The 24,770-nt window shown below is 37.8% G+C and overlaps 1 protein-coding gene and 1 long non-coding RNA gene across 4 annotated transcripts in view; both read right to left on the bottom strand.

Moving 5' to 3' along the window:
* LOC114271786 (uncharacterized) overlaps positions 1 to 24,770 on the bottom strand; it is a 192,054-nt gene that overhangs the window by 147,081 nt on the left and 20,203 nt on the right. The gene's annotated exons all lie outside the window — the stretch shown is intronic.
* Positions 173 to 8,450, bottom strand: LOC114271782 (F-box/FBD/LRR-repeat protein At1g13570). Of its 2 annotated transcripts, none has more exons than XM_028213413.2 (6): positions 8,228 to 8,450; positions 8,046 to 8,119; positions 1,594 to 2,499; positions 1,294 to 1,452; positions 802 to 1,209; positions 173 to 708 (listed from the first exon to the last, which is right to left on the bottom strand). In XM_028213413.2, exons 3-6 carry the CDS (start codon positions 2,416 to 2,418, stop codon positions 403 to 405), a joined length of 1,698 nt encoding a protein of 565 aa, XP_028069214.2. In that variant the 5' UTR covers positions 2,419 to 2,499; positions 8,046 to 8,119; positions 8,228 to 8,450; the 3' UTR covers positions 173 to 402. The 2 variants fall into 2 exon arrangements, with proteins under 2 accessions (XP_028069214.2, XP_028069215.2); XM_028213414.2 differs by having other exon boundaries at positions 8,282 to 8,450.

Genomic DNA, 24,770 nt, shown 5'->3' with positions numbered 1-24,770 from the left:
AAAATAAACTAAACTTAAGGATATTTAAAGAGGAAAATAAACTGTGTGAAGTGTGTAGATCACAGTGTCAATGCCAAATTCCTGCCTAACTCATTACCTGAAATGAGGAACAGGAAATGTAAACTTGATATAAAGTTAAAAGTGGCACTTAAATTCACAATCACAAACATCATTGCCAAATTTCAACCAAATTTCATATAATTTAAATTGTTGAAGAAGTTTTATTTTTCCTATAAGGAGAGCAATTTTTTGCCCTCAAGATGTTCCACTTCCCCGCAGTGAATGTCTCGGCAGTAATTATTTTTAAATATGGACCTATCAGGCAACAAACACAAAAAATATCATCTCTCTGTCCCACTAAAACCAAAGATGGCCAAAAAGGACACAAACCATTTGCTAAACTTAATCTTCATCTGGATCGTCAAATTCGATTTCCGCTTTAGGTGACAAGCGCGGAAATTGGGCCAACTCTTTCAAAATTCTCACTCCTTTGTCAACAATCTTCTTTGAGTCAGGCTCAATAAAGATTACCTCCAGCACGGGCGATATGACTAATAGAAGCTTAATAAACTCTAATTCAGAACTTGTGCCAGATAGATTCCAGAAATCCACGGTTTGAAGTTGATTTAACGAGACGTCCAACCACTCTTGCATTTCTAAAAGTTCTAGAACAGGATCAACAGCATTAGTTTCTTCATCGACATATGCCTGTGAAAAAAGAAAGAAAAGGAATTGTCTCAGCCTAAAAATTCAAAATACACATTATAAACATAGGAAATAATAATCTCTGTCGTTACTTACCTGAATTGTAATTTTTTCCAAGTTTGGAGAGCTTCTAATTAAACAAAGAATAAGCAAGATATCATTTAGTTGGCCAAAACAAATTTCTAAAAACTGGAGAGTTTTAAGGTTGTTCATAGTAGGTTGAAGCCTCTTTGGTACACATGCTGCAGACATGTTAGTTATAACATTGGTTGTCGGTCCTTTGTCAGCAACCTCCACTGGGTCAGGCTTAATAATCATTGTCTCCAGCATTGGTGATTTGGCTAATAGAAGCTTAATAAACTCCAATTCAGACCTCATTATAGATATATCATACATCTCCACTGCTCGAAGTTGATTTAAAGAAACATCTGACCAGTCTTGCTTTTCTAAAAGTTTTAGAACAGGATTATCAATAACATCATCAGCAGTTTCATCAGTATGTACCTGGAAAGAAGAAAACGGAATTGTGTCTCAGCCTAAAGATTCCAAATTTACATTATAAACATAGGAAATAATAATATTACTTACCAGAATTCTAATTTTTACCAAGTTTGGAGAGCTTCTAATTAAACAAAGAAAAACCAAGATCTCATTTAGTTGCCCAAAACAAATTTGATTCAAGTAGAGAAATTTAAGGTTGTTCAAAGTAGTTGGAAGCCTCTTTGGTACACCACCTGCAGACATATACTAGAAGCAAAAGAAAATAAAACAAAATAAAAATCAAAGAAACATGGGTCACTTACAAAATCCTCCACACACACACACACACACACACACACACACACACACAGAAAGAAACAAAAGAGTGGTTTACTAAGCTAATCTCACCCGAAGATAATAATAGTCCAATTCCAGAAACTCAATGACAGGTAGATTACCAAAAAGCGTCACCAATTTGGAAGTTTCTGCTTCCTCAAATTCTTCCACATCCATGGACGCCATTAAACCAATTGCAATGCTTGCAAGTTGAACGGTGTTTTTTAAACAAATAGAACCGGCATGGATTTCGCAGAGTAAGAATCTAAGATTAGGAGCATTAATTTCAAGGCAATCTATACTGGTGGAGTTTTGAAGTGACAGTCGCTCAAGTAGTGGGCTACTGGAGATTAACCTTGAAAGTATGTCGGCTGTAACAACTACTTCGTAAAGCTCCAGTTTAAGAAGCCTGCTAAATCCTTTAAATTCAGGTGGAGATTTAAATATACAAGAATGGAGAGTCAAAATCTTGAGTTGAAGACATGAAAATAGTGATGATGGCAATTTATAAAGTTCACCATTCTGAATGTTGAGGTTCAACTCCTGGATACCTTTTTTTGAAACGAAAAGTATCAACTGATCGAACTCCGAACAACTTTTCAGTCCAGATAAAGAGCATGTGAACTTGGGTATTGGTCCATGATGAAATAACAGAACTTGATAAATAATCGTCATAAGTTTATCCTTGGTTTTGCAGAACAAGTCGCTGCAGAATGTATCATCAAATACAAGTTGGGGAAGTTTCGTCCAGGTATACCTCCATTTTGTTGACAAAACACTAGTCCTCACTGCATCCTGTATTGGCAAACACGCTAAGATTGTTTCTTTTACACTTTCTGGAAGATTACTGATTATGTCTGAAAGTGATCGACGCATTTTCTTCATGATTCTCTTCATGTTACTAATGGTTCTGACAATCAGCAAACTCGACAAAATCAAAGTAACAAGCTCCCCAGGGTAGTGGATTTATTGCATTTCCTGGCACAAAATAAAAGAGAACAATAAGAAATAGCTAATTATCGTATCTCCTGTTATAACATTCTATTAACCCAAATTTGCAGTTGTGAAAAGAAAAGAAAAATTTCCCAAATAACACAACTCCTAAAAATTAATCTAATCAATAACCCATCCTGTCGACCTTAAAATTTGGTTCAAACAGTTGGATGGAACGTATGCGCACGACTTGTAGACAAGAATCAGCAATTTAGCTGCCATTGGTTGATAGTTTGGAGTAAGTGGGATAGTACCGAGAATAAGAAGTAGAAAACAGTATTTTCTTGTACAAACAATCAACAATCGAATGAGAAACCTAATAATCTCATTAAGAAACTTTTACAAAGCTGAAAGAAAAAATGTTAAATACCTGCTGGAACCTGTATGAGTTAAAGGATATTTACAACACATCTAACGAATGCTTAACTGGAACTCAAGTAAAAGCAGAAAAATATAACTAACAGGAAAATCTCTCGTGTATTTTTGTAGGAAGCACATAGGAAACAAATAAATATAAATTGACTATCTTTTTTGCGTTTACTAGAAATTAATGACTGGAAATAATAATAAAAATGGATTTATTCTCTAGGAAACAAAAAACAAATAGAACACGAGGACAACTAATTTAAAATGTAAATTGAAGAAAGTAAAATGAATCTGCCCATCTTAACATGATATATTTTCATATTTTTTTGGGGATAAATAACATGATATATTTTCATTAAATACTCTGAATTTCTATACTAACTAGCAATTAACTAGAACCAACTAAATAAGTTAGTAAAATAAATATTTCTTGAATGCTAATATGGTAACTAACAAGATAGATAGAACTTTACTAAAGATATTACTAATGCATAATCCTATGATTCTAAATTTTTGAGCTATATTAATGGTTTGTATTAATAGGTTCTTCTTTGTTAGCAAAAACAATGCTTGTCCACATTGTTTTGGCTCTCTTGGTGCTCCCAAACCCTTTGAACCTAGTAAGAAGCATTTAAATCTAGTCCCGTGGAACAACCCACTGATTATCACATAAGCTGAAAAGCCATTGCCATAATACAAAAGCCACTGGGCAATGAAGGAATAAATGATCTGCTACCTCTGAATTCCTCTTGCACCTCACACACTATTGAGGATAAAGAGAGTGATTAGGCCTTCTTCTTTGGAAGACATCATTAGTTGTGACACCCTTTGGAGCCAAAGACCACATGAAGAACTTCATTTTATGAGGGACAACTGTTTTCCAAATTTTCTTATAAATAGGAAACAAGGGAACAAAGGGATTACCAATAAGCCTATCAAAAAAGGATTTATGGCAAAAGACCCCTGAAGAAACAAGATTCCGAACCCTAATGTCACGGGAGGAAGAAAGAGAAACCCCCTCAAGCAATACCAACAAAGATGTCAACTCCACAGCCTCCCTATCATTCAAGTTTCTAATGAGATCAAAATTCCAAAAGATGGATGCCATAGAAGAGCATGCCACCAACGTTATCAAAACATTCCGAAAACGAACCAACCGATAAAGAAGAGGAAAAGCTCTAAGCGAGATATCCTCTAACGAAACATCCTCCCAAAAACGGATGGACACCCCATTCCCCACTCTCAACGAAAGGAAGTTAGACACAAGTGGATACAAACGAGAAATAGACTTCCACGGTGGACGACAATTGCCTTTATTAACCATGTTAGAATCTCTACCATTGGGTTGAACTCCATACTCGCTTTTAACAACTGAACACCATAGTGAATCACTGTCAATAAGAAATCTCCACAACCATTTGCCCAAGAGAGCAATATTCCTAACAACAATGTTCCCTATAGCTAGAATCTTTGATGGCAAGGAATCAAGTGTAGAAGCTTTGTGGGATAGGGCTGGATATTTGGCTTCGTTTTAGACATTTGTATCCCCTCCTTTTAAAGGAGTCCCTTTGTTCTTGATCTCTAGGGATTGGGCTGATGTTTGCCATTCCCAGGGCTAGGAATTTTGTGCTTTTGTTTTGTTCCTTCTCTTTCTTTGTATGAGGACTTCTTGTCCTCTTTCACTTTTCTTTTTTAATAAAATTTTGTTGATGCTCAAAAAAAAAAAAAGGTTCTTCTTTGTTTCTTATATGCTTCTTTGAATAATACAAATTCAACTAGGGTTTATACAAATAGGAGGATTGTTCAACTTGGGTTTAATTCTTTCAACATTGAAGTTGCAGCAGAAGGAAGGGGGGAGGTGGTGGTTCTGTGGTCGTTGAGCATGGAAAAGGTTACCAAATATTGCTAACCTTGATCAAATTTGAGGTTCAATAGGTAGGGTGGAAGTTCAGGAGGCATCTCTTAAATGAGGTATATTTTTGGGGAGTTTGAGAGGAAAACAATTGTTGGAGTGTCATGGCCTACAAAATAAGCGGGCAGGTTTGTGGAGGTGGTTGGTCTGCAAGGTTGTGCTTCCTAGAGTCAGATTTTGGAGATGGATAGGAGGGGATGGTTAGCAGAGATGCCTTTGGAGTTCAATATGGGAGGGGTAGCATTGAGTGAAGACAACAAAGAAATTCCTGCAGCAGCCTCCGTCTCTCTCTTGATAGGCAGATAGACTCAATTGATTCCTTTATGCTCATAGTTGTTGACTCTTCTATTGCAAAAGACATTCCTACCAACAAGTTGATTCCTTATTGCATTACCTATTACTAATTGATATTATAACTATAATTGTTCTAATGCCCCCAGACATGAAAATTAGATGAATCCAATAGAGAGTCAATTCTCATCACGAAATCAATGAGCAAACCAAACTAAACCTTGCGCCCAAATCAAGTGGGATCAGCAATATGAATACTTTGTTATTTTGTTTTGTGAAGGGTTATGTGCTTAGTTAAATAAAATAAATACATATCATTTTTACTATCATATCTCATCTCAATTTAGGTCTTCTCCTCCGCCTTACATTTCCATTTATAGTGATCATATTATTTTTCTTGATTGTTGGATCTACGACTCTTCATTGACATAATTAATGAGCAAATTTGGAAAAAAAAATCGACTTCGTTGCATTCCTATAAACGACAAAAAAAAAAAACTTTAACCCATTAAAGTCAATAAGTGGTGATACCATGATTAGGCTCAATTTTGGCTTCATTAAAATTTCATCTCAACTGCTTTAAGCATGGGAATAACAATCCCAACAGTCTGCGAATTTCTTGGTAAGGAGAAGTTGTGTTTAAACCACCTTCCTCACCAAACTAGCTAAGTTCAAATCTATACATGAGATGGCTCAATCTGTTTTTATGGAAAGTATTCCAAATGATTCCACCAATATAACAAATCTAATCAAGTCCTTTTGTAAAACTTCATGTGGAAGTTCCCATCACTTTTAACCAAGACAATAATAAATACTTGTTTTTTTTTTTTAAATTATTAAAAGGCAATTACTAAAAATGATATCCATCAAAGTTTTCATATTTATAGAGGGATAATCAAATAAAATAGAAAACAGAAAAAATAATTGCAAATTAATGGAGTGCAAGTGAGACATACCTGATACAAGTGAGAACTATGCAAAAAATGGCACAATTCTCAATTGCTCCATTGATTTGCAATTATTTTCTATGTTTCCTGTTTGTCTTATAATCTCCTAATTTTATATGTTTTGTAACGTTTATGTTTACTGCGGTGTGCAAGTGAGGCACACCCAGTACAAGTAAGAACTATGCAAAAATGGAAAAATTCCCACTTGCACTACATTGATTTGCAATCATTTGCCATGTTTTCCATTTGTCTGATATTCTCCTAATTTTATATGTTTAGTAACATTTATGAACTCATTTAAGGTTTCAATTTTCCACTTCTAGACAACAACTCATCTTTATTGATGGCAGGATATATCAAAAGGAATTCAAACTGTAAACTTAACTAGATCAAGACTCATTTACACTATGTTGCATTGTCAGTCTTTGTCTAATTTGTATTTGATTGGAGAATATGTAAGGGAATTAGAACTATAAACCCAACTAGACTGTGACACCTAATTAAGATTGTTGGATATGTTTGGTTGTTTTCAATTAAATGGATGGTATTCCATGAGCGAGCACCTATGATGATGCTTGGTCAGTTCTTGAGTATAACTGTCCCGCTGTTTGATCTGAACATTTTGTCCTTTTGTGTACTTACTGCCCAACACACGTGACATGCCACTACTAGTGCACCGACTGCCTCCAGTCGCCTAATTTCTGAATCGAGGTAAACTTTTCCACTTGGATTCTATTAAAAAGAATTTATACCACCAATATATTCTAAATCTTAATATCAAAATCCCACAATTAAGTCTAATTGTGCGCATAATTAAATCTCTAATTGTTTGTGTGGTACAGAAAATTTTAATATTTTATTTTGAAATTTCATACTCGAAATAAATCCTGGTGCTAACATATGAATTTAGTTGATAGGAAAAGGCTACCATGTGCACCCGAAAGAGGGTGCATATAGTATGCACCTTATACAAGAAGTACAAATTTTTCACATCTTAACGTCACTATTCATAGTTTTCACCACAAAAATCGGAACTTCCATTAAAAAAAATCAAAACTTTCACCACAAAAATCACAACTTTTCTTACAATGTGCAAGTGCACATTGTAGCTGCACTTCCCTAACAGGGAATGTTCAGCCTTTAATTCATGGATTCTATTTTGAACCATTAGTAATGATGTTGAGCAATACGGTAGGAGAGTTATCTTGAATCCATTTAATAACTTTGGACATACTTGAAAAGAAATGAAGCTTTAGTGAACTATGAATGATACCCTTTTTCGCACAATGTAAGTGAGAATTACGTAAAAAATGACACCATTCTCACTTGCACTCCATTGATTGAAAATTTTAGTAGATGAAGGGGGTTTAGTGGGGCAAATTATAAAGGGCATGGGACAATAGTTAAGAGTGGGTAAAAGTGTAATTTGCCCTACATAACGACTCACTACATTTGGCGAGTTACTATAGAAACCCCTTAAAATAAGGATCGTACTAGTTAGTCTGTTGTATCCACCCAAAAAAGTTAGTCTGTTGAAGTTATTTTTTTGGGTTAATTATTCTCTAATTTATCTAACAAAACCAGAGATGAGTTGCTTGTTGTACTTACCTTTTAAGAATTTGAATGTTAGGAAATTAAAAAAGACATCATCAAATCAATATGAAATGCAATGCATATTTATAGTACCAAAAAATCACATTATTCTGAAATCCCAAAAAAAATAAATAAATAAATAAATATCGTACCATCTATTTGAGTGAGTTGAATTGAATAAATCTGAAAAATTTATCAGACTCATGATTTCATGAATCAAGGTTTGATGGAAAAAAATTGGGGTAAATTAGGGTTTTAAATTCCTTACAGTACGGAATCAAAGAAACATCAAAGAAACCAAACCAAATCAAATCCTATAACTGAGTTCCTCAATCAAAACAAAACAAGATTAGATTTCATACATTTTTTTAAAAAAAAAGAGTGAAAAAGCAGAAATGAAAGACCAAAGAAGAAATCTTTACTTGGGGGGTGTGTCTTTCAACCTCCTCGTATCATGGTTGGTTCTATCTGCATGTCTGCTCTCTACTTGGAAACCCTGTTACCAAATTCCAAATGTTAAAAATTACAGACTTCAAAGAATCAAAATTCGAGCAAGATATTCAGATTTCATTTAAACGATGAGAGAGAGAGAGAGAGAGAGAACTGTGGCCGAGGCAGAGCAAGCTGGTTTTTTGGAGAGAAAGAAAGTGATACGCACAGAGAGAGGGTTTTCCGCAGTTTTTCTTCTGCATGGACACGTGGCAATACGAAAAACATCCGACAGACAGAGACGTGTGAATAGGAAATTCCGACTAGGATAATTTTCCGTTTTCGGGCAGGTTGAGAGTTGTATTGTGAGCTGTCCAAGTCGAGTTGAGATCTTCTGCTTCAACTCTTTGTTTGTATCCTTACTTGCAATGGTAGAGATGTATTTTGAGTTGATTCAATGATTGAGATTTGGCTATTTAAAAATAATAAAATAATAAAATAAATTTAAATTTACTTTTCCTATTTAAAACTAGACCATTGGATCAACTCAAAGTATATCTCTACCGTTACAAATTGAAAGACAATGAAAAAGCACAAGAAGAGAATCTCAACTCATCCAAGTCGGTCCGAGCGCCCTTTGTAACCCAACTTATTACCTACCAAGAATGAATCACACCATTTTAAAAATTAAAAAAAAAAATTACTAATAACACTAATATATTAAAGATATCAAAAAAAATAAAAATAAATAAGGTATAACTCATTGTCATATCAGTAGTGGTGCTATCAGAACATCACTTTTAGTTCTCTTAATCATTTTTCATTACATACTACTTCGTTTGGGAACGGGTTGACTTTTTGATTTTTTTGTAGTTATTTTAATTTATGGTTAAAAATTTTCATTTTTGAAGAATTTTTTTGACTTTTTGTGAGAAAAATAATATAATGATTATGGGTTTGATGTGATGTTTTATCTTATTGAGTTAAGAAAATTATTTTGTCTTTTTATGACTAAAATAACCTCAAACCCAACCCAATCCTTCTTCCCAAACAAAGCCCTTGTTCAAATTGTTTGAATTGCTTTGATTGATTAATTTGTTAAAATTCTTTTATTAACATTTTTTTAAAGTATAGTTATTAAGAGTAACATTATATCTATTGAATTTTAGTTTGTTCGAATCTTTGGAATTTGTATACGCCGAACATTCAGTCAGTCATTCAACAACAAGGGTAATAGTGAAATTGTCAATCTCATTCTCCAACAGCCTTACAAAATCGATCACCTCTTTCGTCACAACCTTCTTCGCTCCGTCGTCGTGCATTGCCTGTGTCCACCATCATGATAAGGCACCCATACACATCAATTTAAAAGTCCGTGTAGGTGGTCACAAATGGTGCGTTGGTTCAGTTTGTCTTCACTCAACCTCCTTGCGTTGCCTAATCGTCTGCATTCCAAATCGAGTTGAACACTCCCATTGCTTGGTCCTTCGAGAATGGTATGCCTCTGCGTTCCAAGTTTGCGTATCATCACTGCTTTTTAGACCCATATAAGAGAGAGAGAGAGAGAGAGAGAGAGAGAGAGAGAGAGAGAGAGATAGGGACTTACACAACTTGGCATTGGTTCTAGAGAATGAAGTAGGAGTGGAAGTCCTTGGTGGGGTGGAACTAAGGGAATTAGTCTTGAGGAGATCAAAAAGAGTCCGTTGATTTGGTATCGGTTCATTTTCTTCTTCTTCTTCTTCTTCTTCTTCTTCTCTCTCTCTCTCTCTCTCTCTCTGTGTGTGTGTGTGTGTGTATGTGTGCGCGCATGCATAACTTCTATACATATTTTTCTTCCTATCTCTATGTTATATATACAATAGAGATAGCGATTCATTAATCATCTTCTCTCGATGTTGCCAACAAAGATCTACACCACTTTTTTATTCTTCAATGGTTATGGGTAAATGAAATCAGAAACATAAAAATAGAGATTTCATCACAGAAGCAAATATATATATTTAATCTATTTGTAATTAAATGTATGTAAATGCCAATTGCAATGATCAAAATGGGTTTGGTGGTTGTGTCAACAATTATTGCTGTTGAAGGAGCTTGAATTGAATTGTAGTTGTATTGAAATGGATTTAATGTGGGTTTTAAAGGAATTTTCTCTGGTTCGATCAAAAATACAGAGAAAAATCTGATCCAGAGAAAATTCTCTCAACCACATTAACAAACAACATTGAACCCAATACCAAAACATCAGAGAAATTCTCTAATCTTTCCAGAATTTTCTCTGGATGTGGAAATTTTGTGAATTTTGTCTGGATTTCTGGTTTTGTATTACAGTTTTGCTGTGTGCCATTGTTGTTATTGAAGGAGCTTGAATTGAATTGCAATGGTTGTATTGAAATGGATTTAATGTGGGTTTTAAAGGGATTTTCTCTGGTTCGGTCAAAAATATAGAGAAAATTCTCTCAACCACATTAACAAACAATATTGAACCCAGTACCAAAACATCAGATAAATTTTCTAGTCTTTCCAGAATTTCTCTGGATCAAAGTATTCTCTGAATGTGAAAATTGTGTGAATTTTCTCTAGATTTCTGATTTTGTATTACTGCTTTTGGATTTCTAGGTTTAATTTTCTCTGTATTGTTCAATTTTCTTTGGTTTGAACTTAGAAAATTTTGAATTTTCTCTAGTTTGAACTCAGAGAAATTCTTTGGAAAGTCCAGAATTTCTCTGGAGAGAATTTCTCTAGGAAGAATTTATCTAGATTGAAATTTCTCTGGATTAATGTTAAGGGACCTTAGACATTATAAAAATATTGAATGTACTTTATGCTATAAAATTTTAATATCAGGGACCTATAAAAAGTCCCTTGTGTTTTAGCTAGGCTTGGGCAAATTTTATTTAGATTTTTAAACTTCTTTTTCAAATCTGTTATGAATTCCAAATTATATTGTTCAAATCCTAAAAATTTTCAAACCGAGCCTACATTGCTCGAGTTAAGTCCACTCAAATTGTGTCCCTAGTTTCTACTTCCATAGACCAACAAACTCTTACCACACATTTTCTTTCCATAATATTTTTGCAAAAATTATTACATGAGTTCGTTAATATCACTCACCATGTGCCGGCCATCAAATAGTATTTGTGATTTTTCTATCATTTTTCTCATTTTGGAATATATAACCATTTAATTCCACTGATAACCTAAAACTCCCGAAATATAACATAATTACTTCATTTCAATACTATTTATGTTTAAATTTTTTTCTTATATCTTTAACAATTATAAATAAAAACTCACTTGAGTATTTATTTTTCTCAACAACCACCTCTTGTAATCAACAATTACAACCGATTGCAACCAACTATCTTAGAACACCACCACTTGTCGAAAACTACCTCCAACGCCTAAAAACCACCTAATGCATATTTATAGTACCAAAATTACATTGTTCTCATATCCAAAAAAGAAAACCAAGTCTAATAAATATTGTACCAACTATTTGAGTCAATTGGAATGAATCTCATTTTCCATTTAGCTACAAATCTGAAAAATAATCAGAGTCATGATTTCTCAAATCAAGGTTTGACCAAAATGTTGCAACACAATGAAAACTCAAATTGATTTTTATTTATTTTTCATTAAATTAAATTAGGCTTTTAAATTTCTTAAGACGTATGACATTAAAGAAACATCACAGAAACCTAACCAAATCCTATAACTGAGTTCCTTAATGAAACAAAGGACCAAGCAGGAAACAAACTCCAAAAAGATCAATTCCCTTGTGTCTCACTCAAACCAAAGCTCATAAAAAAAAAAAATTTAAAAAAAAGAAAAAAAGACAAACCATCTGCCAAACTTCTTCTTCAGCTTCATCTGGATCATTGTATGTGATTTCTACTTGAGGTGATAAGCGCTGAAATCTTGTCAACTCTTTCAAAATCCTCATTCCTTTGCTAGCAATCGTTGGGCTCAATAAGCATTGTCTCCAGGATCGGTGATTTAGCTAATAGTAGCTTAATCAACTCCAACTCAGACCTCTTGCCAGAAAACCTTTGCATCTCCACTTCTCGAAGTTGATTTAAAGAGACATTCGACCAGTTTTGAATTTCTAAAATTTCTAGACCAGGATCAAGAGCAGTAGTTTCATTGGTAAATGCCTAGGAAGAAGAAAACGGAACTGACTCAGCCTAAAAATTCAAAATAAACATTACAAATACTGGAAATAATAATGTCTGTCATTACTTACCTGAATTGAAATTTTTACCAAGTTTAGGGAGCTTCTAACTAAGCAAAAAATAGCAGAGATCTCATCTTATTCCACAAAATAAATTTCAGACAACTTTAGAATTTTAAAATAGCTCAAAGCCGTTGAAAGCCTATTTGATGCAACACCAGCAGCCATGTACTAGAAGTAAAAGAGAAAACAAATAAACAAATAAATAAAATCAAAGAAATATGGCTGAATAAGTAAATATTAAAAAAAAAAAAAACGCAGTTTACTAAGCTAATCCCACCATAACATAATAATAGTCCAATTACAGAAACTCAATAACAGGTATACTACCAAATAAGTATGCCCGAATCATATGATTCTACGAGTACATATTCATGTTCTCATGCAAACAAGGTGTAGCTTCCACAAGGTGAGGGGCATTTTTGAAAGAAATAGAACTAATACAGCTTTCACAGCATAAGAATCTAAGATTAGGACCTGCAATTTCAAGATGATCGAAACTGGCAGAGCTTTCAACTGTTAGTCGCTCAAGTAGAGGGGAACCAGAGATTAACCTTGATAATATGTTGGTAGTAATGAGAACTTCGTGAAGCTCTAGGCAAAGGAGCCTTCTATAATCCTTTAAATTCAGGTGAAGGCTTAAACATACGAGAATGAAGATTCAAATTCTCAAGTTGTAGACATGCAAATAGTGATGATGGCAATTTATAAGGTATATCCTTCCAAATGTGAAGGGTTAAGTCCCAGATACCATTGTTTGACAAAAAAATTGTCAACTTGTCAATCTCAGGAAACTTTCCAGTCTAGATAAAGATAGTGTGAACTTGGGTATTGGTCCAAAGTGAAGTAACAGAACTTCATAAATAGTCATCACAAGTTCATTCTTGGTTTTGCTGATCGATTCTCTGCAGAACATATCATCAAATACAAGTTGGGGAAGTTTTACCCAGATATACCTCTATTTCCTTGACAAAATACTTGTCCTTGCCGTATCTTGTACTGGCAAACACATCAAGATTCTTTCTTTTATGTTGTCTAGAAGATTACTGATTATGTCTGAAGTTAAGACACACTCATCCTTCATGTTGCTAACTATTTTGACAATCAGTAATGTAACCAAATTGAAGAATCAAGCACCCCAGTTAGTAGTTTTCAATTACATATCCTAGTACAAAATAAAAGAACAAGAAGGAATAGCCCATTATCACATGTCGTGTCATAACATTCTATAAACCCAAATTTGCAGCTGTATAAAAAAACAAGAGACATTAGTTCAGTGGTTAAAAATTAGCCCATCAACCTTGAGGCTATGAGTTCGAACCTATGTGCTTACTTTATCTAAAGAATATTGCTAATTGCCCCCATCCTTTTTCTTTAGACCTCCTACTACTTTGAACTCCCACCAACCAAAATTGCTACCCAACTCTTTTTCTTTGAACCCCTCAACCATAATTTAGAAAATATCCCTTTCTTCGGACCCCCAACTCCACTTCTGGCTGCCAATGATCTCTAGTGACCCCTTCCCCACTACAACCCTCTCCCCTTCTCCCCTCAGTGCGTGACCTCCATAGTACAAGCCCCATTTGTCAAACCTTAGCTTCTGCTACCCCTCTTTGAAACCAATAACCACGATCGCGAAGGAGAAGGAGAGAGGAAGAGAGACATCATGCAGAAGCAGAAGACAAGAGATGTGATGGGGCTGTGGGGGAGGGGTTGATGGTGGCAGAGAAGAGTTGGGGAGAGACGAGGGTGAAAGAGAGAAGTTGGGGCAAGTCATGAGGAAGGGTTGGGAGCTGGTGGTGGTGGGTGAGGATAGATTCAAGATTATCACTATGAGAGTGTGAAATTATGTTTAGGAGGACAAATACTTATAATTTTTAATTATTTTAAATTTTGTAATATAATATATGATATTTTTCAAATTTTTGGAGATGCGGTCACCCCCACCCGCACTCCCCTAGATCCATCATTGTGGGGATGGGGGTAAGGTTAAGGTTTAGGAGGTTGGAAAAGGGGATAAAGTTGGAATTTCATATTAGGTAAAAATTGTAATAGACAAAAATGAATGGGGTAAAGGGTCCAAAAAAATAAGAAAGGTAGGAGATATTAAAAGCACTCTGTAGACGTCTCCGAACGTCCCGGGAGGGAAATCCCGTTCTGTTCATTTGGGCTCACTACAGTTCGAACTCCAATTGCCATGGTTCTTAATTTGATCTCACAATGTGCGATGTGAGATTGATAAATCACCAAAGAGTCCAAATCCGGCAAATCGTTTTGAAAAACAGATTTTTTAGAAAGAAGTGTCAAACATGGACTGCTTTGCCAGATACAGAGTCACCACCTAAATATTTTATTTTTAGGAAATTTAGGAAACCCTGACTCGTTGCCTAAGGCCACATGTCCGTCATCACCAAAGTTGCCTCGGCTCGAGAACTTGGGTACGATTGGGGAAGGTCAGCTATGAGCACCCCCGCTCCCCCGATCAAAGATCGGCCACTACTAAACATGATATCGAGTTTTGAAAACATTATGCATTCCTATTCCGATTAATTGGCTAATCTTACTATGTGATGCGCACAACACAAAAGTATAGACTAGATCGCCTAATTTGGAACAAAGCATCACATATTCGTTTGTTTGGAAATGATTTGAGGTTTGCTACTCGCAAGTAGGCTAAAATACAGATTTCAATGAATTATTCCAATTCAAACAATCCAACCTTCACCCACAGGCATTCAGGCAGTAAATCAACTAAGCATTTAGCCTCATGGCAAGCATGCTGTTATGTTAACACTCACATACATGCAAGATGCCAAAGCATAAAAACACTTACAGTGTACTCCAAGCCAAAACAAGAAACTACTTAGTAATCATGCGTGATCCTAGTTCATGTTAAGATGGCTAATATAACTCATATAGAATGTCACTAGAATAGGCTCGACTAATCTATGGATGGCATATGACATGCACAGATAACATGTATTCAAGTTAGATTTGAAATACTATGCAATTAGTATGATGCGTCGAGCCCGGTGCATGCAATACAAATGGATGAATGCACACATGCATAGCATAAGGATGCTAATTGAAATATGCCCTAATACTAACCATCAAAAGCAGGTAAGTAAAAGGAAGAAAGAAGTGGGGATTGGAAGACATGCATCACACGCACGCACGCTTATTACACAATTCGCCCTCTCTCGGAGGAACCAAAAGAATAATACAAATTAACTAACTAATCAAGCTAATTAATTATTACACAACACTTAACTAATTAAATGAATTAATTAAGCTAAGAAAGCAGTAAAGAGGCCTCGGGAAGAGGGATGAATGCATGCATGTTCGGTTTCGCTCGGAAATCCATTGTCATGCTCATGTTGCCTCTGTTTGCACTGCTCTGCACATCTGAAGACTGCACAAGTCCCAAGGATGCTTCAGAATCACTCCATGATCACTGTGGGATGTCACCGGCCAAGAGGAATGGTCACCGGCCATGGAAAAGTGGTCAACGACCAGAAGTGTGGCTCTCGGCCTGAGATTTGTAGTCGGCCGGCACTGAATGTGGTCGGTCGACCATTCATTCCTGCAGAACCCTGTTTTGCAGCAGCAAAGGACAGACAAGGCATGGCAATGCATTTTTAAAGCAATGTGTGCACAACCACCCTCCCGATCATGTTATGGACTCAAGGGAGTATGGTTCTTGACCCTTGGACCATCAATCACGTATTTCAATACTTGATGGCCAAAGAAGCCAAGTGTACAACTCAATATGGAATGAAATGCACAAAACACACAAAGGGCCCCAACCTCTATCATGATTGATCAAGAGGCAAGGGATGCACACACAATGCAATACAACCTAGACAAGCAAGCAAGCATGTAAATAACTCAAGTGTGCAACAAATCTAATGCAACATGAGCATGTTAACATGCAATATGCAATAGGCATACAACCTAAACATGTGGACATGTATAGCATGCAACAACATGCAAAATGAAACAAGTATACAACAACATGGTGAGATGGACTTACACTAACATGGGTAGCCCTCAAGCATGCCAAAATTAGTGGCCAATGGGATGCAACAAAAGCATGGAAACATACATACAAGCATGCATGCACAAAGGCCTATCATCTAAGGCATAAAAGAAACAACTTTTAAACACATTTAAAAGAGACTATTATGGACAAATGGCAAGCATACTAAGCTCTGAAGTTACATGAAAGATGATGCCAAATCAACTAATCAAGACAAGCAAAGCATGTTAATGGACTTAAAGCTCAAAGCAAGCCACGGGACTTGAACCATGGCCATGTCGACCAAGCCCCAAAGGGCTAAGGTGATCCAAAACAGTCCCAAGGGAGGCCAAAACAAGGCTAGAACATGCATGGAATGAGGCCAAAACATGCTACAAAGGCAAGTACAAAGCAAGACGCATACAAGGCCTAAAAGGGGAAATGCACTACACATCTTACAACCAAACATGGCATGATTTAGGCAAATAAAATCAGAGTTAAAACACATCAAAATAAGCCCCAAAACCCAATGAGTAGGTCTTCCAAAGACCAAATCATGGAGGCGCATGCAATGGCCTATTCTTAAGGCATAACACACAAACTATCCCAAGCATGGAATGGATGATAAATGCAAGTGTGTGGCCCTGGAACATGGACTGAAATGGCATGGGAAGTGATTCCAAATCACTGAAATAGCCTAAATGAAGCATGATAATAACTAACACACCCGAAGCTAACAAGCTAGAATGCGAAGAAGCTATATAAAGCATGGCAAGCATGACCAAATCGACACCAAACAGAACTTAAATATGTTAAAACATGACTAAAAACTTCACAAAGTTAAGTCAAAACATGCAAGCATGGTGGTCCAAATGCAAGATGCCTTTCTAGGCAAAATAGAGGAACGCAAGGTAAGTGTTTGGTGCATGCAAGGGGTCAAAAAACCAACCTAAAACGGAGGTAAAGCATGCCTAAATAACACCAAATACCCACTGAAATAGAGCCAACACATGTTAGAATGAGGTGCTCCTTTGGAAGGCCATGCAAGGGGTTGTTCTACACATGCAAGATAAACATTAGATATGACAAAACCACCTCTGGACAAAGGTTATATAGGTCCTAAAACTCACCAAAAATGGCCTGAACCAAGCTTGGGATGCATGCAAATCTGGGTTCCTTTGTAAGGCCAAAAATGCAAGTAAACAAAACAATAAGGAGAGGGGATGGCCCTCTCCTTATTAGGACCTCAAAACATCATCCCCACCACTGAAATCTCTCTGGATTTCAGTGGTGAGAAGGCCAATACAAGGTGGTCCCGAACCTCACAAAAAAGGCACAAAAAAGAGGCCAAACAAGGCCTAAGAGGAGGTAAACAACCCCAAACACCAAAGAGACCTTAAACAACCATGTAAAGGACCTCAAAATAAGACTTTTTTCAGTTTATACCAAAGCTCAAAAATGCTTGCAAGTATGGCTAAAAGATGGAGCAAAATAAAGCTTAAAAAGGGAAAAAGTGTGCTCACCCTTGTAACTCAGCAAAACAACCACTTCTCTAGACCAAAACCAGCTCCTTAAGCCCTCTCAAGACCTTCCAAGAACCTTAGGTTGATGGTGGAAGGGTTAGGCTATGAGGTGGTGTGCAAAGGGCCAAGAACATTCACTCTTCTAAGCCTAAATATAGAGATGCAAGGAGAGATATGTGTATAAGCCTTAGACAATTTTTTTTGGAATCTTTTCTAATGAGGGAGAGGCTCCCTCTTATAGAAGAACAAAGGTCCAAGCTTCTCTTAGAAGCTTGGAGCAAAGGGGCCAAGCTTCTTAAGGAAGCTAAAGCAAAAAGGGTCAAGCTTCTTGAGGAAGCTAGAGCAAAGCGGTCAAGCTTCCTCAAGAAACTAAGAAAGGCTCAAGCTTCTCTTAGAAGCTTGAAGCAAAGGGTCAAGCTTCTTGGAGAAGCTAAAAAGGGTCAAACTTCTTGGAGAAACTAAAGCGAAAGGGTCAAGCTTCTTGGAGAAGCTAGACAAGGGTTCAAGAGATTCAAGCTTCCTCAAGAAGCTAAAACGAGGGGTTCAAAAGGTTCAAGCTTCCCCAAGAAGCTAAAACGAGGGGTTCAAAAGGTTCAAGCTTTCTCAAGAAGCTAAAACAAGGGTTTAAAAGGTTCAAACCTCCTCAAGAAAAGGTATCGGCCAGAAAAAGTGGCCGATTGATCAAAACAGTGGCCGGTCGACCAAAAACACTGCCGACCGGCCAACACTTTTGGCCGGTAGCAAGAAAATAGGGCCGGTGGCCTCAGGCCGTGGCCGGTGAGGTGTGGGGATGGCCAACAAGCTATTTCCCACCCTCAGAAGCAAAACAACAAGTGTTTGGTGCAAAACCAAACACAAAACAAACAAGTCGAGAGGTCTTGAGGCGAGACGCGTAGCCGAAACCTCCGAGAACTTAAGACAAACACAAACATGGGTGATCATCGAGTGTTCTAAGTCTTGAGGATGGTCAAAAATGGGGTGTCTACAGTTGCCCCTCTTTGACAGAACTCGAAATTCATAACAATGACGGGAGTGAATGTCGAAGCCCAGAGACGACCCATTTTTGACAAGGCTGAAAACTTAGATAAAGCATACAAGCTACAGACAAAGATATGCACCCGAAGGCAGGGGCAAAATGCAAGACAATGCAGAAAGTCAAGCATAACTTATGATCATGCAAAGAAAGCTGTAACGAAGCATAACATGCAACAGTTTTAAACTAGCATCAACCAAACTACATTACAATGCAGAAAGGATGTAAGAGAATTATTCAATTCTCGCTACGTTTCACGCGGAGAATATAATACCTGTCCGACTCGTCTAGTCATGCCAGCTTCAAATGGACCATACATACAATATCGTGCCTGAAAGAGAAAGAAAACTTAACAGGTACAATATTGTTAGAAGTGTGCATAACAATGCAATTGAAAGTGCGTGACAACGCAAGTGAGGGGATGCATGACAATGCAGGATGGATGCAAAATAATGCAACCTGAGACAAATTCCAAACACACTAAAAATGTGTAAGGAAAGGGAGAACCTCTCAGCGCAGCACACGCGAGAGAGGAAAGGGGATGGTACAAACATTGGAACGTATTCCAAATGCTCTTTAACCAAAAAAGGAGAAGAGCAGGGACATATCCCGGTGTTGAGAATGGCATAAGCATTGGAACGTATTCCGAATGCTCTGATCCAAAGAGGGAGAAACATGGGGACATATTCCGGTGTTTCGGAAAGGTATAAGCATTGAAACGTATTCTGAATGCTCTTAACCAAAGAGGGAGAAACATAGGGACGTATCCTGGTGTTTCGGAAAGGTATAAGCATTGGAACGTATTCCAAATGCTCTAAACCAAAGGGGGAGAAACATAGAGACGTATCCCGGTGTTTCAGAATGGTATAAGCATTGGAACGTATTCCAAATTCTCTTAACTAAAAGGGGAGAAACATAGGGACGTATCCCGGTGTTTCGGAATGGTGTGAGCATTGGAACGTATTCCAAATGCTCTTAACCAAAGGGGGAGAAACATAGGGACGTATCCTGGCGTTTCAAAATGGTGTGAGCATTGGAACGTATTCCAAATGCTTTTAACCGAAGAGGGAGAAACATAGGGACGTATCCCGGTGTTTCGGAATGGTGTAAGCATTGGAACGTATTCCAAATGCTTTTAATCGAAGAGTAAGAAACATAGGGACGTATCCTGGTGTTTCGGAATGAGAAGAGGAAACATAGGGATGTATCCCGGTGTTTCAGAAAGGTAAGAGGAACATAGGGACGTATCCCGGTGTTTTGGAAGGAAGGAGAAACATAGGGACGTATCCCGGTGTTTCAAAAGGAATGAAAAACATAGGGACGTATCCTGGTGTTTCGGTAGGAAGGAGAAACATAGGGACGTATCCCAGTGTTTTGAAAGAAAGGAGAAACATAGGGACGTATCCTGGTGTTCCAGAAGGGGAGAGAAACATAGGGACGTATCCCGGTGTTTTAAAAGGAAGGAGAAACATAGGGACGTATCCCGGTGTTTCGGAAGAAAGGAGAAACATAGGGACGTATCCCGGTGTTTCGGAAGGAAGGAGAAACATAGGGACGTATCGCGATGTTTCAGAAGGAAGGAGAAATATAGGGACGTATCCCGGTGTTTCGGAAAGGAAGAGATAGTGCAAAACGACGCAATTGAAAGGGTGCATAACAATGCGAGTGAAACGTGCATAACAATGCGAGTGAAACGTGCATAACAATGCAGGTGGAACGATGCATAACAATGCAAGCAAATCAGTGCATGACAATGCAGGAGGAATGAGTGCATAACAATGCAAGTGAAGTGTGTGTGACAACGCAAGTAAAGAGGTGTATGACAATGCAAGTAACGTGCGTGACAGCGCAGGTTAAAGAGATGTGCAAGACAATGCAATACAGGTACACAAGACAGTGCGATGTGGATTAAATGCATAGAACAGTGCGATGCAATACACTAACACGTACAGGTAAGGTGCGCAAGATAGCGCGATGCAATGCACTAACAAGTACAGGTAAGATGCACAACAAAGCGCGAACAATGCAATGCACTAACAAGTGCAGGAAAGGTGCGCAAGACAGTGCGAGTGAGGTGCACAAAAGAAGTGCGATAAAATGCATTTTCTATGCAAGTATGGGAGCATTTTCTATGCAACATGAAAAGCATATTCTATGCAATATTGAAGACATATTCAGTGCATGAGACAAGCATACTCTATGCAACATTGAAAGCAAAGCATATTCTATGCGAATCGAAAGCAAACATATTCTATACGGAATCGAAAGCAAGCATATTCTATGCATGAATCATAACGATGCGCGGCACGCATGTAACAAAAGTGTATATGAAAATGCACATCCTATGCAATAGAGGGGCATCAAACATGTACTCCGGTGCCTCCGATTTACCTCTTAGAGGACTTTGCAACACACTCAGCTTGAAAAGGGCACACCCTGTTCATATTGGCAAGAGATGACATCTGCATGTGAAGACCACATGTGCTGCTTAGACTGCCATTCTGACTTGAAGCAGGCTTACACTTGAGGTAGAGGCGCACTCATACTTCGGTACCATTAACAAGGCTTGAGGAGGTGCATCCGGAATACAATCATGGAATTTGAAACAAACTCAGATGCTCCGATTTTTCCTCTTTTCTTTTGCTTTGCAGTCTGGAACCTATATAGCTTCAGATAGGTCCTAGTTTCGCTGTTCTCACATGACCTGGGTTGAACCCTGCGGTTTTTATGAAAGAACAAATCTTGTTTTGCACAAATGTGGAGAATGGCACAACACTCTGAGCACAAAACGATTCATTTTTGAAATTGAGAATGAGTTCTCGACCGGGTATTGAGCCTACAACTGACCACAGCCAAAACGACTCAAAAATGGAAAACAAAGGTAAAATAACCTAAACACAACGAGACACACTCGAAACGACTCAAAACAAGAATCGAGACAAACAAAAACACACATACACAACACTCAGTTGTGTATTACCAATGGCAAGAGACTTCTCAGTTCACGAGGAGCCAGTTTTTCTAGGTATTGTTTCCCACCCTTTCTCATTTGTGATTCTCACATCACTCGACCCTCAGGCTCGGCTTTTCTCTCAAAATCCTTTTCTTACTTTTTCTCTCATCGCACATCTCTCTATTCTTCATTCTCTCATTTTCAATCCCTCCCCTGGGTGGTTGATGGATAAATAGAAAGTTGCGGGGTCTTGCCCCTAGCATTCCGCTAGATTCTCTTTCTTGTTCACAACAGTGAGTTTTTCCCACAGAGGGGCTGTGCTATAACTGGATGTGTAGCAAATCTGCAGCTGACATCGGTTGACGATGCTCTGCTGGGGAGTTTGGACATGATCAGATCTGTCCAGATAAGGGAGTGGAATACCTTGCTCTATTTCAGTTCGTGCTTCGCACTTGGCTTGATACCTCGTTGCGTGGAGGATGTGAGAGCTTTCTGCCCTTTTGCGGTCAGCTTTAGTGGTGCCCTTTTCCGACAGGTAGAGTGCCCTTTCTGGCAAGTATAGTGCCCTTTTGGGCAAGTATGTTGACAACGGGGAAAAGACAGAACACCTGACTCAACTGTCCCCCTAGTTCATCATTTTGACCATTTTTTTGTTTTTAGTTTTCTACTAAAACAATTTTGACCAACATGAGAGTTAGATTAACATGCTTGTTTGATTTTCTGATTTAAAATCATGTAAGTTAGGTTATGAGCACTGAAAATTTTTTCTTTTTTAGGTCTCCAAGAAATGGTCCAGTTTTGGAAAAAATGAGATAATTTTTGAGAGAATTACTCAACCTCAATAAAAATTCTCAAAAACTGTTTTTGCAAATCAGCCACTACTCAACGAGCACGGAACCTACTTTTGAGATGCACAACCTCGAATCCATAACAATGGAAAATTGCCCCTTGCTCGAAGAGAGCTGCATGGCAACGGAAAGTTGCCCCTTGTTTGAATGGCACCGCAGCGCATTGAATGGCAACGGAAAGTTGCCCCTTGTTTGGATAGCGCTATAGCACACTGCAATCAGTCCTCAGAATGACGATCACAACCAAACTCTCGGATACAGAGAAGGCAAAGACGATCAAAAATCATTACATGGATACAATCAATTGTAGAAGCGTTTGCAGCTGGACTTCAGAATGAAGTTGCCTACGTATCCCAAACATGAGAATCAAGCCTTACATAGTTCGGGGTTTAGGTACACTCGGGTATTAACCTCTCTTTTTGCGCTCTAACTTTTGCCAAGGCTGCCCTTTCTGGGTTTTCAACCTTGCGAGCTATGTTCTTTTCTTCTTTTCAATTCTTTTCATTTCGTCTCTTTTTCTTTTTTTTTCTTTTCTTTTCTTCATTTCTTTTCATTTTCTTCATTTTTCTTTTTCTCTTTTTTTTTTGTTCTTTTCTTTTTTTCTTGCTCTAACTTTTGCCTTGGTTGCCCTTTCGGGTTTTCATCCTAGCGAGCCTCTTAATGGTAAAAGTGTAGCTTTGTCCATGTCAAATGGTTTTGAGATCCTGAAGTCATCTGAATCTAAGAGAATGGCTGCTGTTCGCTGACAATGTAGGAGTCCATCCAATGGGGGTTGAATTGTCTCCAGTGTTGTGGATAGGAACTCGGTTGTCCTTCAGTAATACTTTCTTCTTTTTCTCCCTTCTGGGATTTGGCGGTCTTGCTAATCTTCGTTAGCTTGAGAAACATCCCAATTTTCTTGACTCTTCGAGTACATCTAACATTTTTTTTCCCTAGTGTCGAGGGGTGCCTCTGATTTAGCTTTGCAAGCTTCTTTTGATCATATCCGATCTTCTTTGATCTAACTTTCTTGCCTCTTGTTCGAGGGCTGCTTCAAATCTGGCCACACAGGCCTTACATTGTGATTGACCTTTGAATATTCTGAATTAAGGTTCGAGGTTTGAAAGCAGGGGATTTGGGTCTCGAGGCTGAGAGCGATCCTATGCTGCACAATCTCAAGAGCGATTCCACACAGGTCTTCACAAGACTGCGCAAAATATTTTTTGAAAATTTTTAAGAAAGCGACTAATCGCTCGCGCTGAAGACAGTACAGAACCAATCTGGATCAAGCCAGGGTCCTTCTCAGTACTCACGTTAACAAACATGATCTTAATCATTAAGGGCTTAGCGTGCCTCTCTTTCTCTCAAACGATCAAAGTTTTGCAAAACCCGAGGAATTCCTTTCTCTTCATTTTCACCACAGTGTTAGAAAAAGTTTTGAAAAACTTAGGTCAATATAATGAGTTCGAGGCACAAAAAAGTAGGCAAAAAGTACTGTCGTTTCATTCAAACTTTCTGGCACGACCGGCACAAGGCTAAAGCAAGCACAAAAGCATGAAAAACCACTGATGTTCATTCAAATCTGTTGGCATAACTGGCTCCACGGCAGAAACAGACTCAAAAGAAAGAGAAAAGACAATCACAAAACAGGAAAGTGATGTTCGAGGTAACACCCCCGAAATCACCTGACTTCAACACAACAAGACTGACTCGATACGACAAGACAGGCTCAACAGGATTAACTCGATACAACAAGACAGACTCAATACCCAAGTCAGAAAGTAGGATAAGCAGTATTCGTAAATGCTCAAAATAGTGCGTGTCATCCATCACATCTGGAGTAAACTGAGCACCGATAGCAAGTGGTTCATCCCCCGATCACATAACAACATAGGTCCAGAGTACCCGGGGGATATCAGACCCTTCTGAAGCTATGGTTCCAAGACTACTTAGCAAAAGAGAAAACAGACAGCATCTCAGCCTGATTTCATCAAAACAGATTTGACTCTTTACTGAATTCTGCCCCAAAGTTCTGCCTCAAATCTGATACCCTCGGGTAAAACTGATCCCCCAAATACTGATGCTGATGCCCGCAGGCCTAATACCCAAACTTGCAAACTGATACATGCA

This window comes from Camellia sinensis, chromosome 5, assembly GCF_055761805.1.
Source record: "Camellia sinensis isolate YWXY chromosome 5, ASM5576180v1, whole genome shotgun sequence".
NCBI classification, from domain to species: Eukaryota; Viridiplantae; Streptophyta; class Magnoliopsida; order Ericales; family Theaceae; genus Camellia; species Camellia sinensis.
The sequence above is the reverse complement of the archived record's forward strand: the minus strand, read 5'-3'. Positions and strand labels throughout refer to the sequence as shown.

What these genes read in the sequence shown, in the direction of transcription:
- LOC114271782 (XM_028213413.2), bottom strand. Translation starts at nt 2,418, where the DNA reads ATGAAGAGAATCATGAAGAAAATGCGTCGATCACTTTCAGACATAATC. An exon ending in TGGTAAAAATTAGAATTCTG is followed by an intron (nt 1,210 to 1,293) that starts GTAAGTAATATT and finishes TCTTCTTTCCAG; the next exon opens with GTACATACTGATGAAACTGC. An exon ending in TGGAAAAAATTACAATTCAG is followed by an intron (nt 709 to 801) that starts GTAAGTAACGAC and finishes CTTTTTTCACAG; the next exon opens with GCATATGTCGATGAAGAAAC.